The sequence below is a fragment of the Taurulus bubalis genome, assembly GCF_910589615.1.
Source record: "Taurulus bubalis genome assembly, chromosome: 1".
In the NCBI taxonomy this organism is placed as follows: Eukaryota; Metazoa; Chordata; class Actinopteri; order Perciformes; family Cottidae; genus Taurulus; species Taurulus bubalis.
This window is the reverse complement of record NC_136589.1, coordinates 28,022,367-28,039,348: the sequence shown is the minus strand read 5'-3', so window position 1 is coordinate 28,039,348 and position 16,982 is coordinate 28,022,367. Positions and strand designations below refer to the sequence as shown.

The 16,982-nt window shown below is 39.8% G+C and overlaps 1 protein-coding gene across 1 annotated transcript; it reads right to left on the bottom strand.

Annotated features, from left to right (window-relative positions):
- Window positions 1-198: 198 nt before the first annotated feature.
- LOC306749593 (amyloid beta A4 precursor protein-binding family B member 1-interacting protein-like) lies at window positions 199-14,793 on the bottom strand (the record flags this gene model as incomplete). Its single annotated transcript, XM_079232905.1, has 13 exons — window positions 199-314; window positions 888-972; window positions 1,121-1,219; window positions 3,376-3,486; window positions 5,563-5,706; window positions 6,298-6,372; window positions 6,458-6,579; window positions 6,732-6,891; window positions 6,974-7,045; window positions 7,135-7,340; window positions 7,894-7,969; window positions 12,485-12,544; window positions 14,761-14,793. The coding sequence occupies 13 exons, from the start codon at window positions 14,791-14,793 to the stop codon at window positions 199-201; spliced, it is 1,359 nt and encodes a 452-aa protein (XP_079089031.1).
- Between the last annotated feature and the right edge of the window lie 2,189 nt (window positions 14,794-16,982).

Sequence of the window (16,982 nt, the reverse complement as noted above, 5' to 3'; positions counted from 1 at the left end):
TAAAGCTGAATGAAAGTATCCGTTGCATTTGTTTTAAATATCAGTATACTTTAAAAATGAGATCTATTGCATCATATTCATGTAACGCTACTGCTACACTTGAGGGTATATTACTGAAAACATATTGGCACATTTGGCCAGACGTGCATAGGGAGACTAAACGGTCTTAATCCAGGCTGAAGTAGGGGAGGATGTGTCTCAATCGTGTGTGAGTCCAAGAGGAGGAGGAGGGATGAAGTCAGGTGGTGGCTCATGTGGATAGTCCTCAATATTTGTGGTTTTGGGTGGAGCTGCATCTGGCTGTGAGCTGTTGTCTCTGTCTGTAAAGACAAATTAGAATGAATTCCAGATTTGTAATAGTGATATTCCTATATATTATTTGGTTGAAAATTCCTGCTTTCCTCCAGTTTTTGCCATTGTTTTTCAAAAGCAGTTGTATTCTGACCTTGGCCTGTATGTACATATAAAACAGCTTCAAGAAAAATGTTGGTCTTAAGTACATCAGAATTCTCAGAATGGTGTCATTTTTCTTTTTCCTTTTATTAGAGTTAAGAAGAAATACCATGCATGCACATGTTTGACTTTTAGGTTGAGTTCTGTTTTGGAAGGAAAAGTCAAATCTAAAAATGCACTTGAACAACATTGTATACTGCCCCCACAGGACTTGTTTTTTTATGTTTATGATTGACACACCACCATTGGAGGCCTGCTATTGGCTGATTCAGGGCTTGAGCGAGGGAATCATAGTGATCTTAGTCCTTATTTTCCAACACTTAGGAGTCACTGCAGTCTAGACTTACTACAACTTTGCGAAATGTTACTTTAAGTTTCTTAATGCAAAGCTTCTAAGAGATTACAGCAGCTGCTGTTGTAAAGTGTGCACTCACCTTTGTGTGCAACAGAGTGAAGAGGTTGCGAACTGGAGGCTCTCTTCATTGCAGCCTGGTAGTTCTTATACAGAACAGTCCCATACTGAACACATAGACAGAGGACACACACTTTGCTAAATGTTCTATTTCTGTCCATTAAATTCCCAAAATGTAAACTGAATTGAAAATATATTTCTCATTGAACTGTTCACATTAAAGTGACTTGTGTTACTGACAGTGTTGAATCTGACCTTGGCGATTCTGATGGAGTTTACCCAAAGCAACAGTGTGTGTTCGTCGTCACAGCACAGGAACTTGACGTAGTGCGACTCTTTCTGGATGCAGGGATGCTGGGGAAAGATAACAGTGAGGGTAAAGGGCCATTCCCTTGATTTAGTATTCCACTTCCATAAAGTTAGGAGGACTTGAGAGGGGCATATATATATATATATGTAATAAAAAAATACAATGGTCAAAACTGATGCATCTCTGCTGACAGTTTGTGTATTTGTAGTACATGTACGAGTCAGCAGGGGGCAGCTCATACCAAGCTGCTGCTGCACTGTGGAACCTCACTCATGACGGATATAACTGTTAAAACAGGACCAAAAACAGGTTTCCACTGGGAATGTAGCACTCGATTTGTTAAATTGAATCTAAAATAGAAATCCTAGATGTAACTATTTTTTTGTTATTAGATAAAGAAAAAAACAGCACAGTTATTACAAACACTTGTTGCTTTGTCAAGTTTCTCACGGTTGAAAAGCAATTCTCTGAAATAACAACAAGCTGCCAGAACTACACAATGCACTCACAAGTCAATTAGTTGAGGTTTGTTGGTTTGTCGTTTCACTTCCCCTCAACATGACAAAGCGTTGCCAGCAACACTTTTTGTGTAACCGCACAACTTGCTCTTTATCGGTTGCTGCGTACTGTGCAGCAACAGTTGTGTAACGTCCTCCTCTCATTATCTTCAGCCTCCCTCTCTCTCGACCCTCACGTTTGATGTAATCAAAGTGTATATTGGAAATGGTGTGATTTAACAGTGCTCACTGTCACGGTGCTGGGGTTTTTGTCATAGTTTGTTTCATGTTTTATTTTGAAGTTCACTCCTCATGTGTCACGTTTGGTTTGACTTCCTGTTTTTGTGGGTTTTCCCGTCTTTTTGATTGTCTGCTCTGTCCTGACGAGCTTCACCTGTCCCTCAGTCGGCCTGCACTCACCTCACCTCCTGGTCACCTGTTCTCACTTCCCTCCTTAGTCAGTCTCTATTCATACCACCTCCTGAGCTCCTTCTTGGTTTGTCGTTGCTGCTGTCTACAGTTTGTTTCCAGTTACCTGTCAACTGTTTGCTTGTTAACTGTCTACTGGACCAACTGTCTACTGGACCAACTGTCTACTGTGGACTCTTGTCAATTGGGAGATCAATTTTATTAAAATATTGAACTTAGCCCACCATCTCCTCGGTGTTCTGCTTTTGTGTACGATCAATGTTCAAGATTTCACTGCAGCATGGTATCAAAGGCTCTTTTTAAAACACACAATCTATAAGCACTGGTGTGCCCTTCAAATGGAACGACAACACCACACACACACACACACACACACACACACACACACACACACACACACACACACACACTCTACCAGCAGCAGCACAAGTTGTTCCCTTTCTATTCATTCCTACCTTTTGCTTAAATTAAACATTTTGTTAAATGATAAAATACCACAAAGGGCTGCAAAGTCTATATTCACCACCAAGATGTTAAACCCTGCTAAACCTCTCCCCAACTGACTGCTTCTCTCCTCCATCCCATGTTCTCTCTCCTGTCTCCAATGTTTGTTCATCTAAACGGCATGGGCCTCCAAGTGTAGTGTCGTCATACTGTGAAAGGCCCGTGAGTGCCTAACACAGCTTTATTTAAACATTAACTGGCACACCTCTGACTCTGATGTAGTCTATTGTCTCTCCACACCAAGTATAGTACAACTTAGTAGATCCGTCTGCCTAAAATCTCAACCTTTTTTTGTTTTAATGCAGATGATCCTCCCCAAAGGTCTCATTTCCTCACATTGGTGATAATTGGCATGTGAGAAAGGTTTGAGTGCAGGATGATGATAAAGAACCAGAAACCTTTACAGCTCTCAAAAGGTTGACTTTGTTTGTGTTTTGGGGGGTTGTTTAACAGAAAACATTTAAATGTATCTACTATTAAATCATCTGAAAGTGCTCAATTTGAACATCAAGTTATGAATATCACATGGTTTGATTCTTAAAACGGTAAAAAGGAAGGAATAAAAAAAAAAAATAGCAGTCGCCCCAACCAGAAATAGGTGCTGCTTGTTATTTATAGTTTCAGACGTCAGCCAGCGTTAGTTTTTCTGTCTTCTCTTGTCAAGCAAGGACCACTTTTTTCCCCACACAGATTAAAAATGATCCACCAGGTACATTACACAAATGTTCTCTGTAATGCCTTTACCTCATTCAACTTTTGTTTGAGCTTACCTTCAGCATGAAGCAGAAGTTGGTTGGAGCTCTGTATTTCTGTTTGTAGTTGTTGGTGGTGTGGATGTTGACTTTTTCAAAACGAACAAAGCAGACGAGATCACTGATAGCCTGCCGGGCAGAGAACATAGCAAATCATCACACTGACTGGTAGAAATCTTATTATGTTGGTAATATTGTACGCTATTTATTATACTGTAGTAATTTAGGTGTTTCTATGATAAAATAGTCTCTGGTTACCCTGTAAATGTGTTGTGCACATCAAATTTATACACAAACGTAAACATGGTAATCAACGATCTAATAAAAATAAAAATTCATAATCCAGAATAGTTCTACAGTGATATTTATAGCATACATTGGACTGGTCTAAATTCTGTTCCACTGTTTTGTCATCATGTTGTGTCGATGAAATACATGTTCTCAATCTCATTATTATCCCTTTTTCGGGCAAGTAACCATATATGGTAATTTCCTCTCAAAGTATTTCAATGAGTGCCCAATAAAGGGCTACGGTCGGACATTTCAGGGAAAACAGTTCAGTGTAAGGACGTTCGTCTTCATTTGACTTTCAAAGAAAGTCCACAATGAAGCTTCATGTCAAAGGAAATATTTTGTTTTTCTTTCTAAAGCATTTCAACATTTCTTACATTTTTGATTTGAAACAGGTCGTGTTCACAAGAAACCACACTGACAGCGATGCTGTGGCTTACTGGAAACTACAAAGAGAAGCTTCCTGGAAGTGGAAGTGACCCTAAGAGGATGACTGTTCTGACTTCTCTCTTTTTTTTGCTCCCTCATGTTTCCTTACTTGATCGCACACATTTGTCCACTTTTCTTCTTCCATCTCTTACCTTATCTCTAACTCAGCCTGCTTGAGGATCACAGCACCATTATTCTCTCTACTTCATATATGATAATACCTATTGTTTTTTTTGTGGGTATTTAGTGTCTGATTTTGGCATTTTCTATTTCCCCTGCCTACTAAACTATCCTTTCTAGATCTTCTTCTGCTTTGTTCTTGTGTCCTGACCTCAGAAGATTCCTGCAGCTCTCTGGTTGCGATTTGCACATCTGCTTCGCACAGTTTGCCCTCCATCTATTTGTTTCTCTTGGATGATTTTTTTTAGAGTTTGTCTGCCTGGGTGGCGTTTTCCTCTCTGTCTCAGTGACAGAATGACTAGCTGCTCTTTAACATTGCCGAGGCCTCAATTCACACTGTCCATCTTCATTTCTCTGTCGCTCTCTCTTGCCTTTTTCCCTCTGCTGCGCTTGGGCGCTCAGATGCAAGCCATCGTGAACTTCACAGAGGGAACAACATCTCTTGTCTCTCTGTATACAGTACAGTATACACTTAACACCAAACACGTTTTTTTCTTCTGATTTTCTTAACTCTACAGTTGTTAATAGACTACATGAAAGACCTGACGCCATTTGTCAACATTGCCAATGTATAGATGCACCAATGCAGTTTAAAAGGACTTTGTCATGACTTATAGTTGAGAATATCAATACCACTCTCATGTCTGCACATCCAATATGTAGCTAGAGTTAGCAGCTGGTTAGCTTAGCACAAAGACTGTAAACAGGGGGAATAAATAGGCTAACTCTGTCTAAATGGAAAGAAAAATATCCCCACTACTACATTAACATATCATAATTAACATGTTATATTTGTTAGTTTTCTACTTTTAAAAGTGTGTTAAAGGGGATTATGTGTGGGACTATGTGTCTGTTAGTTTAGCTAATGTTAGCTAAGCATGGAGAAACAACTCGCTTGGTGTAAAACCACAACTTTTTGTTAAGGCATAAACAAACAATTATAACCTGTTACTTTTTTCTTCTTCAAACTTAGCATTTTTGCTAAGACAAGTTACTTGACTGTTCGCTGTGGTCCGTGAGGCATTTCCCAAGATGTCAAACTATTTCTTAAAGCAATCTAAGAATAGTAAGAAAGTGAGTACAATGCAAATAAAGTGTGTTTTCTTTTTCTTTTGTGACATGTACCAAAAATCTCCTCATGGAACATGGCATAGCTGACCAGTTTCACTTTCATGACTGTTCTCGAGGCTTTGTGTCGAGAGGTGATTTCAACACGCAAGTTGCTAAATTGCTAAATGTTATCTCCCACCTGTTGTCTTGATTATTATGTTTTTTCATCATAAAAAGGTATGTGATCTGCCATACCTTTGTCTTTCCCTTGGGTGCATAATAAATGCCCGAGGCCCTGAGCATGAAGTAGAAAGGTTTCCAAAGTTTTTTTCCATCTTCCTTTAGGTACAGCATGCCCTCAAGATCAGGAACAATCAGAGCGGAACCTCCAAAATGCTCCTGCAGGGTGAAAAAGGATATGCAAAACTTAAAAAATAAATAAATTATAAAACACATATTCAAACAACAAACGTTGACCAAAGTGCTTTAGTGATTTAAGATGGAAGAGCTGGTGTGGATAACATAGTTGATTAGTTAGATTAGACTATCAAGTTATAAACCAGAGATCTCTTGCATGGGAACTTGCTTTTCATAACAGAGTCCAAAAGTATTGATTGTGGTTTCTGAGTAGTCTGTAGGATCTACCACATAAACGCTGAGTTTTATTCTGGTTCGGCTTTTTGCCAGCCATAATTTTACATTCTCAATATTGCAAAATATTGCAAGTGTCAGCGGGCGGTACAGCTGGGTCTAATCTGCCTACCAATGTTAGGGGATATTATGTTTTCTTAACTACGGACCCCATAGAATGTAGAGAAAATAAAATGGGCCTTAATATGGCCTTGTGGCACTTCACAGCAGATGGGTGCAGAGGAAGAGGACATATGATCAAAACTGCTCAAAAGTTTTTATAAATTTCGACCATCTTTAATTTGGGAAATGACACAGAGCAACTTAGTTCCAGTAATATGGTATGGTAATGTGGCTGACCTTGAGTAAGAGCTGTTTGGCCTGCTCGTTAATCCCACTCAAACATGCTTTCTTCTTTTTCCACATGTAAAATACCTATAGAATGAGAAAAGCATAGTTACATTTACCGACTAAGCATTAAACTGCAATAAAACTTGGAAAGAAGATAACTCATACTCACCTGAGGGTCAGTGAACATCAAATACTTCTGAGGTCTTGAAACAAAATAGATTTTGTTTTCACTGAGGCGAGTCCACGCAGACAGGCGCTCCACTAGGTGCTCATGGTCCTCAAATCCTCTTTCTGAAATGATGAGAAAACATGTGGGCTCAAAACAGCCTGGAGAGACTGTGAATGAATTTTGAAGACACTGCAAATGAATTTCCTTTGGCATTTGCTATATTGTCTGCATGTGGTCTGAGTGCGTGTGCACAGCATATACATGTTCATCTCACCGATCTGCAGCTCAGGGTTGGTCTCACACAGGCTCCAGTCAATGCTGCAGTCACAGTGTGTCTTCTCAAACAGCTTGTCCAAAACCTCTCGGACAGTCTGTCTCTCATCCACCATCAGTGTCTTGGAGCTGCCGTCACTCATCAGCACCTTGACTATCAACTGGGAGAGGCAGCATGCTGTGTTTACCTTTATCTGTAGGACTATTTTGTTAAGAAAGACACACACAAAGCTGCTGACTTACCTTCCTAACTTTGGCTTCTTTCAGCTTTTCCAGAGCCAGTTTAATTTTCTCTGCTTTTGTCCAGGGTTCGCTCTGGAAGAATAATAATGAGAGGTGATCAGTTAGTATTTTCATAACATTAAAATTATATTTTGTATGTTCAGTGACATATTCTCGTTTACCATGCACAGCCCTTCAGATGATTCAGCAAAGTTCGATGGTGGAGGAAAGGCAGCTCCTGGCTCAGGTTCCCAAGCCATTGCTGAAGCTGCTGCACAGCTGCTGGTCTGTTGATCTGCGGGGAGTCGCCCATTTGAGGTGGTGGATTTTGACCCGAGGTCAGCCACCAGAGCATCCAGGTCGTGGTCCTCCAGTTCATTAAGAGACTCTGTACGGAGATCAGGGCACAGTTGTGGCCCTAAATGCTAGGAAGGAGTCCTTATAAAGGTACCAGTCCAGGTTCAATCCCTCAACATCACACTGATGACAAGATCCTCAGAGCCAGACTAGCTGGGTCCCCGTTTCCAGGCTTTATGCTAAGCTAAGCTAACTGTCTCCTGGCCGTAGCCTCACATTAAACGTAGATATGAGAGGGGTAACAATCTTCTCATCTAAACAAAGCAAAGTCGATTTATTTTCAGGTATTTTTTGTATCTAAATCCCAACAACATTAGGGTATTTCCCAAACTAATATATGTCCACTTCTATCTCTCCTGGTCTCTAGAGGTTGGTGTGACCTTCTGGCGCAAGAAAAAACAGTCACTCCCCATCTCTCAAAATTTCTTGACAGAGTGCCTCACATTTCCCCCACCTCTACATCACACTTTCAGCCAGGGCAGTGTGACTCTTAGCTCTGTAACATTACTGAACTGGAGATTGCAGCTTTATTTACTATTCTTGCTTTGGATGAGAGCATCCTTATCTGAACGAGCACTTACTACCATTTAAGTCTGTGAAGCCAATGGAGAAGCTGCTGTCTGTCTGTGAGTCAGGGTCCACTTCTGCAGGCAATAAACTCTGCAACGGAGCAATGAGATGGTCAATTTACAACAGCTCACAGCACCCAGAAATGACAGTTGTATTTTGTGAAAATGTTTATTTAATTCCATTGGTTGATTTTAAATACATTTTACACAGAGGGCTATATTTGTCCTTGAACTGCTCTGAACTGTTTAAATATGTTACATGATGATCTATTATTTATCAGTGATAGTTTCCTGCCCTGTTATTATGCTCTGTTTTTAAGCTGTTCCTAGAGGATGTACTGCACTCAGTTCCTTCACAGACAATATATCATACACCAGTCCATTAAGGAAAACAGATTTTTCTAAACAGTGATGTTGATCATGCTGGAGCTGCTGCTTAAATAACACCTTCAAAGTCCTTAAAGTCACGGTTAAGAAACAACTCCTTTTTGTCTTCTGGCTCCAAGGCAGTAAAGCAGAGAATGAACCCAATCAAGGCACTGAGTGAAATCACTTTAAATCCTTTTGTTTCTCAGACTCTGAGAGGATCCATGCTTTAATCAAAATGTTTCTCCTGCTAACTCTGTTGATAGTCTGTGGAGTGTTGTTTGTCACTGTGATGGCTTTCCAAGAGGATGCATGCCAAAGTGACACATAGAGGCTTTTTCTAGTATGGCTGATGTAATGTTCTAGACTGATCCCGTTCTCAGGGCTGCACTCATTTAGCTTGCAAAAAAGGGATCTGAAATGGACAATAATTAATTGCACCTCAGGGTTGCATCAGTTAGAAGAGTGTAATGTTTTTCTTGGCGAGTCGATGATGAGCAGCTTATGTGTGCTTAAGGGAATCTGCAACGATCGCCTACGGTCCCATCCAGATGTGATGACTTCACTTCTCAGCGTCGCCTCACATTCTCTGTCTGATGCTTCAGTTTCAAAACAAAGACTGCCATGTGTTATCAGATAATGTCCAGATTAGTGAGGTAAACATTGAATGATTTTTCTGATTCACTTCTTGTAACCTGTTCCTGCTTCAAAAGCACTCATGGGAACAGATGGCTAAAGTGTAATCTCAACTCATTTGATCATGTTTGGAGAAAGAATGCGACCAAAGATGTTTTATATCCCACTGTTGTTTCTCACAATTCCAGGTGGATTTTACTAATGTATTATGGGATGTGTTGTACACAAAGTGCAGCAGTTCGGGTCGGATGGTCCACCAGTTTGACTACTGTTTGATGATTGGATTGCAATTACATTTTTTGGAGACATTCATGATTCTCAGAGGACGAATCACCATGACTCGGATGATCCCTTGACTTTTCTAGCACCACCACATGGTCTCTTGTAAAGACATTAATTAGGATAAACTGTATTGTTTGTGTGACCCCTTTACTTTACAAAGCGCCATCATCAGGGCACCATTCCTCGTACCTAGTTCAACAAAGTCGATCAAATGTCCTATTATCTAGCTTAAATTACCGAGATGATTGATGTCAGGCTATGTTGGTTTTTCTAAGGCTGAACCGCCCTCAAACAGTCTCGTTCATTCGAACCAGACTTCAGTCATCTGGATAATTGTGCGTGCACGCTCCTCTTCAAAAGGGGGTACAATGGCAAATAAGATCAGAGAAAGAGGGTCTCTTTTCTCCGTGGAGGAGCAGGAGATGTATATGACTACATATGATGAATTTAAGACCATAATCATGGCAAAGTCTAATGGTGCGTTCACATCCAAAGCGTAGCAAATATTCGCAACACTTCCTGTTGTGAACGCAGCATAACGCCGCCTCCGCTGGTCGGGCTAGAGCAGAAGTGGGCAAACTACGGCATTTTAATCCGGCCCGCCGAGTATTATAATTATTATAACATTAAAAAAAAAAAAAAATAATTGTAGTAAAGACCGCTGTAGCGCTTCTCCGTTACAAGTTCAGTTTCCCAAAGCACGATGACCACAACAGACCAACGTTGATGTTTCTTCATGCTTATTTATTGCACAGCGCTCTTTTAGGCTTTTCGTGTCTGTGTTCTTCTGCAGCAGAAAGACCGCTGTAATGCCTTCTGCTGCGCACACGGCTCTGCTAAATAAGCATGAAGAAACATCAACGCTGGTCTGTTGTGGTCATCGTGCTTTGGGAAAATCAAGTCGGGAACAGAGAGGCGTTACAGCAGTTTGTACTTTTTATATGTAGTTTTTATTTTTTTTATTACCGTAATATACCGCAAACCACTGAAAAGCTCCACTTCTTAGCGGTCAGAATCCTTTTTAATTATGTCGTAAAGCGTTAACTTTAGAAGAATTACGGTAATATGAATCACTTTCTGTCGCCGGAGACAGGGTTTGTACTACAACAGTGTTAGAGTTGTAAAATGAACTGACAGCTGCATGCAGAGTATTTTTCCTCAGTATAACTAACATAACTAACCACATTCGACCCACGGAACTGCGCCACCCTGCGCTCATGTCACGTGACATATAGGGTTCTGTCTGTCAGCCTCCTGCCATCCTCCTGCAGTGATCCCTTCTGTCACAATGAGTGGACCCAAGAAAAGACAAGTCCACAGTGAGTGCAGAGTCTTTAATGAGGAGTGGACTGCTAAGTATTTTTTCACCGAAGTACGATCAAAGGCAGTATGTCTTATTTGCCAAGAAACCATTGCAGTATTCAAAGAATACAATATTAGCCGCCACTTTTCCGCCAAGCATGCTAACTATGCTAGCCAACAGTCAACGACAGAACGGGCGGCTACTGCCAAGAGGTTGGCAGCCAATTTAAAGAGTCAAACTGCTATACAAGAATCAAGCACCAAGGCAAGTTTTTTGCTAGCATTCAAATTAGCAAAAGCCAGCAGGCCTTTCTCTGAAGGAGAGTTTTTGAAAGAATGTATGGTAGAAACAGCAGGTCTCTTATGCCCAGAGAGCAAAAACAAATTTGAAAAATTGAGTTTATCACGCAGAACAGTGACTCGGCGTGTAGAACAAATTGATGAAGATTTAACCAGCGAGTTGAACAAAAAAGCCGAGTCATTTACGTTATATTCTCACACCGCCCCCTGCCGGCCTCGCCGTCGTCCAGTGTAGAGCCACGGGTCTCACACCGCCCAGCACCCCCTGTGGCGGACCACAGGCTCCCCACCTTCCCTTTGGCTCCAATAATCTGTTTTACCAGATACTCATACTCTCATGTGGTCTGCATTTGGGTCCGCAACATTGTCCTCCCGTGATAGGTTCACACAAACACTCTCCATCCATCTGATACTGGCCCGGCCCGTCTGTCAATTTTTTTATTCAATGTGGCCCCTGAGCCAAAAAGTTTGCCCACCCCTGGGCTAGAGTCACATAAGCATCGCAAAATATCAGACAAGTTAAATGCGTAAGTGTTGGGAAAATGTATCGGCTAATTTTAAGTGCCTCATCACCCAAATCAACCAGATTATATTTATTTAAATGTGCCTGCTGGTAGTAGTATACAGATTAATATATATAAGATAAGATAAGAGATAAAATAAAATAATCCTTTATTAGTCCCTCAGTGGGGAAATTACAGGATTACAGCAGCATATGTGTGAGGATATATGTACTGTATGCACGTATGTATCATATTAGTGTATATACATGTATGTGTACATTACCATATAACTAGGAGTTTGAATATTTGTATGGGCGGATCAGTTTGTATGTATTATTCATAATCAGAAATTCAATCAATTGAATTAGTGAAAAGAAATTCTGCGTGATTCTCTGTATTCTTATCATGAGTCCACCTTAATCATTTTCTACAATAATGATATGTATGGTGTACTAATAACACTGTCATATAATTATGAGTGCTTTCAACACATCCATAAATTTCTTTGCGCTAAATAAACGTTACGAACAGCACGCCATGCAGCGACTTTCCTGATGTTCTCCACATCGCAGACACAGTACAAACATGTACCACTTCCAAAAAAGCTCAACAATATGTTCTAGTCTGTGAGATACTGTGATCCAGTCTGCATACAGTATGTGATCCAGGTGATGCTCTGCTGCTCCGTGTGGTGTTCAATGTACGGCTCGAGAAGGTCTCAGCAGAATCGATAGCGCTCGTACAGGAAGTCATGAATGTGAGAACGGATCTTGGCGATCTGGAAGAACTCTCCGTATAAAACTAATGTAACTAATATCGCTCCTTCATCAATGAGGAAGTGAGCTGCCTTTTTTGTCCGGTGGTAGAGACCAACTTATCCAGTGAATTTCAGTAAACCTGCCATGGAGGTTAAGGGATTTCGATGTGTTGCTATGGTGATTTATCCAAACTTGCTTTGTGGAACCGAAAAGCCTGACATGTGTCATCTTATCCTGAAAATTATCCAGCAAATTCAGTATGCCAGGTACGAGGAATAGGGCCCAGGTTTCTGACAATATACCTCCAAAACAAACCTCCAAATGCCTTTGTAGGACCTTTAAATGTCTTTGTTTTTACCTCCAAAACAAAGACATTCCAACCACTCTCAGTTGTACGTTATACATTGTCTCAATTAACAATTGGCATTTAGCTCACACAGCAGCTGCTGTACGACTCACCTGAGAGAGATGATCTATCTCTCCAAGCAGGTCACTGAACATGGCGTCTATGTCGTCCATCTAAGAATGGTACAGCAAAGTTTAGTAAGTGACTAAAGCAGTAGCATCAGGAACTGAAAAACATCGCATAATTTCAGTTCAGTTTAAATTCAGTTTCTACCGGCACCATCTGTTGAGTAGTTTGTCATACAGCTAGCAGACAAGTTAGGATATAAACTCTATTGAAAGGCTTGCATAACAAAATTGTTGTGGTATGGAGAGAAAAACATTCTTGGACACATGCATGCCCACGCACATATACAGTCTGTCACAGTTGTAAAAACAGATAAACAATATGCAAAAAGAAAGATCGCTCCACGAAGAAAAAAACAGAAAGAATGCTCAAAGTTACAAACACTGATCTGCAGTGTCATTGCTATTTCAGCGTGTGTGGCGGGTTAAAATAGTTTCCATGTTGTTCTGTCGCACACGTTGTTTTCATCACCAGTAAACCAATGACCGTCATCTTCAGTAAACTGTGGAGCGAGGTGGAGAATACAGAGATAAGTTCCCCTAACTCTGTTACATGTATCACAGGTGGAGAAAGCAAACGCGCCTCTCTGAAGAGTATCGAAAACCTCAAATCTGCATAATTTGGGGCCACATTCCACTTACTGATTTATTGGTTATTAATTTCTCTTATTTTGCTGAAAGACAGCATGTGAGGTGACGGCAACATATCTTAACATGAAGACTACTCATTTTAGATTTGTTAACTAAAAATAAAAGACATTTATTAATACATTTAGCACATTTGAAATTCTGTAAACTAAATGTGCCTATTCACTAATAATCTGTGAAGGCTCAAACCAAGGTACATCCCATTCTTTGCATTAATATTGATAATTTTGGGGGGGAAAGAGGGCTTCATTTAAATCAAACATTTTCATCAGGAAAAACTTGATGGAAGTCTGGGTTTGACCATATGAAGGCGGTACCTTGCCAGCTTTAGGGTAAATAATACATCTTGCATGTTGAGCGGCTTGAAAAGCAAACTGAAGAATGAGCTCTGTGCATCTCTGTGTGTGGTTATCAATAATAATACATTGTAAAGTCGCAGCAGCTTGTTTAATACAAGGATCAGTACACTTCAATTAGGAACAACAAATGTAGAGGCAGTATTGGTGGTAAGATTTACAAGCAAGGATTGACGCCTGTGTCTTGTCACGTCTTTGCTACGACCACAGTGAAGCATCATAGTCTGATGTGCTGGACTACACAGTGTGTTAGAATATAAATATAAATAAATATATATATATATATATATGTATATACATTATACAGTCCTTCCTGTGCTGTTCAGTCTCATTCTGTGTTTATGCTGAACTGTAAACAGACCATCCATTATACTGTAATGGAGTGGAGGGGGAAGTGGAGAGGTTGGTAGTAGACTAAGTATTACTTCCATATGAAAGTGAATTTTATTAATCAAGAAAGCGAACTTTACCTTTGGGACTTCTCAGGACTTCTGCCTCACATGTGTGAAAGTCAATCCTAACTTCTGTTTCTGTCACTTCTTTATTATACATAGGTCTACTTGATGGTACTTGTCAGTGATCCCTGGAGTGTGTTCATCAAAGCATGCATTACAAGACCACCATTTGTTTATGTATGCCATGCTTTCATCAGGCATCAGGCCGATTGTTGCTGCCATCTCCCACTGTGGTCTCACACGTCGACCAAACAAGGAAGCGCCAGGAGACAGTCAGACAGGCAAGCAACAGGCGGAAGGGCCAAAAAGACAAAAAGCGATTTATTGAGACTTATATGCATGAAAGAAATCAGAAAGCATTGCCTGCTGACAGTAAACCACCATGTTTTGTCTTCTCTTGTGGTCGAGAGCTTCTTACTGTTTTCTAATTAGTTGCACAACCATCCACTGGCGGCTGTGAGAGAACATGTGTTTGTCCTAAACAAAGCTGATGTGGCTGCTCAAGTATTTAACTCTTAAAAGACAATGAGAAGGGAGAATGTATATATATATATGTATATATATATATATATATATATATATATATATATATATATATATATATATATATATACATATATATATATACATATACATTCTCCCTTCTCATCGACATACTAATATTATTTATTATGTCAATATTATATATATATAATGACATAATAAATACTATTAGTATGTCGATTTATTATACAGTTGCCATAATACATATCTATCTTTCATAAACTTCCTTAAATAAACATTCACTATCATTTGAAGTTCTTACCTTCTCTGTCTCTTTCACACATGGGAGTATCATCGAGAGTGAGTGCTGAAATGCTCAGAGGTCAGTCTATAAGAAACCACTTAAGCACGTGACTTTGCCTCCACTGCCTCTGTAGATATTAGCTGAACTTCCTGTGATATCAGGAAGTAGATTAAACTGCATTTATAATGAAGCAGAGTGAGGTTTACTTTTCTATTTATGTTGAGGCGCTGTGCCGCAGCTACTGAACGTGATGTGCTTGTCTTTTCTCTACATTTCATTTTTTTTACAGTACACAATCATGCTAGAGCCACACTGGTGTTTAACACCTCTGTATACTCTTGTTAGTTGTGTTGCACATATCAGGAGGGGATATATTATACCTTTTTGTGAAGTGAAGGGAGTTTGGTGACGTCAGCAGACTTCCTGCATGACTCTTGAAGTCTGCTCCAGCTCTTATATACTTTTCTCTTTGCCAGTGCTTTAAGAGAATCATTTACAACTATGTATTCATATCTCCCCCTGCATTATAACTGCAGTGTAAGTCTCCTGCATTTAAGCGTTTTTTGTCTAATGTAAAAAACTCTGCATTGCCATGCTGTTGAAAGGTACTTTACAAATAAACCACCTTACAGTGGTGTATAGTAACGAAGTAGAAATACTTCGTTACTGTACTTAAGTCGTTTTTTGGCATATCTGTACTCTACTTTACTATTTATATTTCTGTTTACTTTTACTTTTACTTCACTACATTTTGCAAAAAAAACTGATACTTTCACTCCGAGACATTTCCCCTGAAACCTTCGTTACTCGCTACAAAATAAAATCTATCTTTAGAAGAAGAAAAAAACACATCCGGGACTGTGGTGGAACACAGACTCCACCAAGCAGGTTTTGCGAATCACAATATTCTGCATTTTCCCTCTACATCCTCTAGCCCAGCGCTCCCAAACCTTTATGCGTCACAGACCGGTTACGTGAAGACAATATTTTCACGGACCGGGTCCGACCTCGGGGAGACGGGAGCGGCGACACCTGACGTGTGTTCGTTATGTCCAGTCTACTGACTCTACTCCTAACTAAACCTTTAGTCCAGTCTACTGCTTAACTTATAACCCGCTGCACAAAGACAGGATGTTGAAATGGAGGCAGGTCTCAGGATACTCTGCCTTGGTTTTAATCCAGAACACCGACAACGTTTCATTTTTAGAGTAACGTAACATCTTGACATGTGTAAAGTGGTTCCGTCTGAGGTTACCACAGACGGATGTATCCGGTCATTTTTCACAATAGAACATCTTTAATGTCTTGATTTTTTTACTCTAATTTGAATTTTTCATTCATTCTTTCTGTGCGGCCCGGTACCAAGGGACCCACGGCCCGGTAGAATGAGCATACTTATAACCACACTGTTACAACTCCTTCATAGTGTCATATTGCTGTTTGGAGAATTATGATGATAAGTTCATAGTAGATGCAATATATTATGTTGAACATAATATATATGGATGGATCACAGCCAACCCAGTTATTTTATCAACACAACTCCTGGTCCTTGGTCATGGTGGCCATAGCACTTAAAAGAATAAACTTCATAATTCTCAAAATTCTGACCCTTTGCTTTTTTCTTAAAAGCATGTACTTGTACTTTTACTTTCAATATTTAAGTACATTTTATATCAGAAAGATACTTTTGATACTTAAGTACAGAAAATATCAGATACTTTAAGACTTTTACTCAAGTAATATTTTAATAGGTGACTTTTACTTTTACTGGAGTAATTTTCCAGTAAGGTATCTTTACTTTTACTCAAGTATGGCTTTTGGGTACTTTATACACCACCGCTTTTGGATACTTTATACACCACCATTCATAATAACTCTATAATAACTTTTTTGACACTCTGCAGGGAAAATGATTCAACTGTGTGATCATTTTGGAGGCTGCAGTTTGGGGAGCTGTGGAATTGAGTTGAATTAGACTGACTGGTGTTTCTATTATTTTGTCCACCCCATTTATTTAAATATGTGCAGGCTGAATAACAGAAACAACTCTATAAAATGCACCATAAACCACAGCCACCACAATGATCTTAAAGTTGACATAGCTCTTCTCTAAAACGGCTTCAACAAAAATCTTCATGAAGTAGGATGCATTGTGGGAAGTTACTGCATTAGTTTTTGGTCTGTGTACAGAATAAACCTGCAACTGAGTGTAGACTACAATACCACAGTTGAAGTTG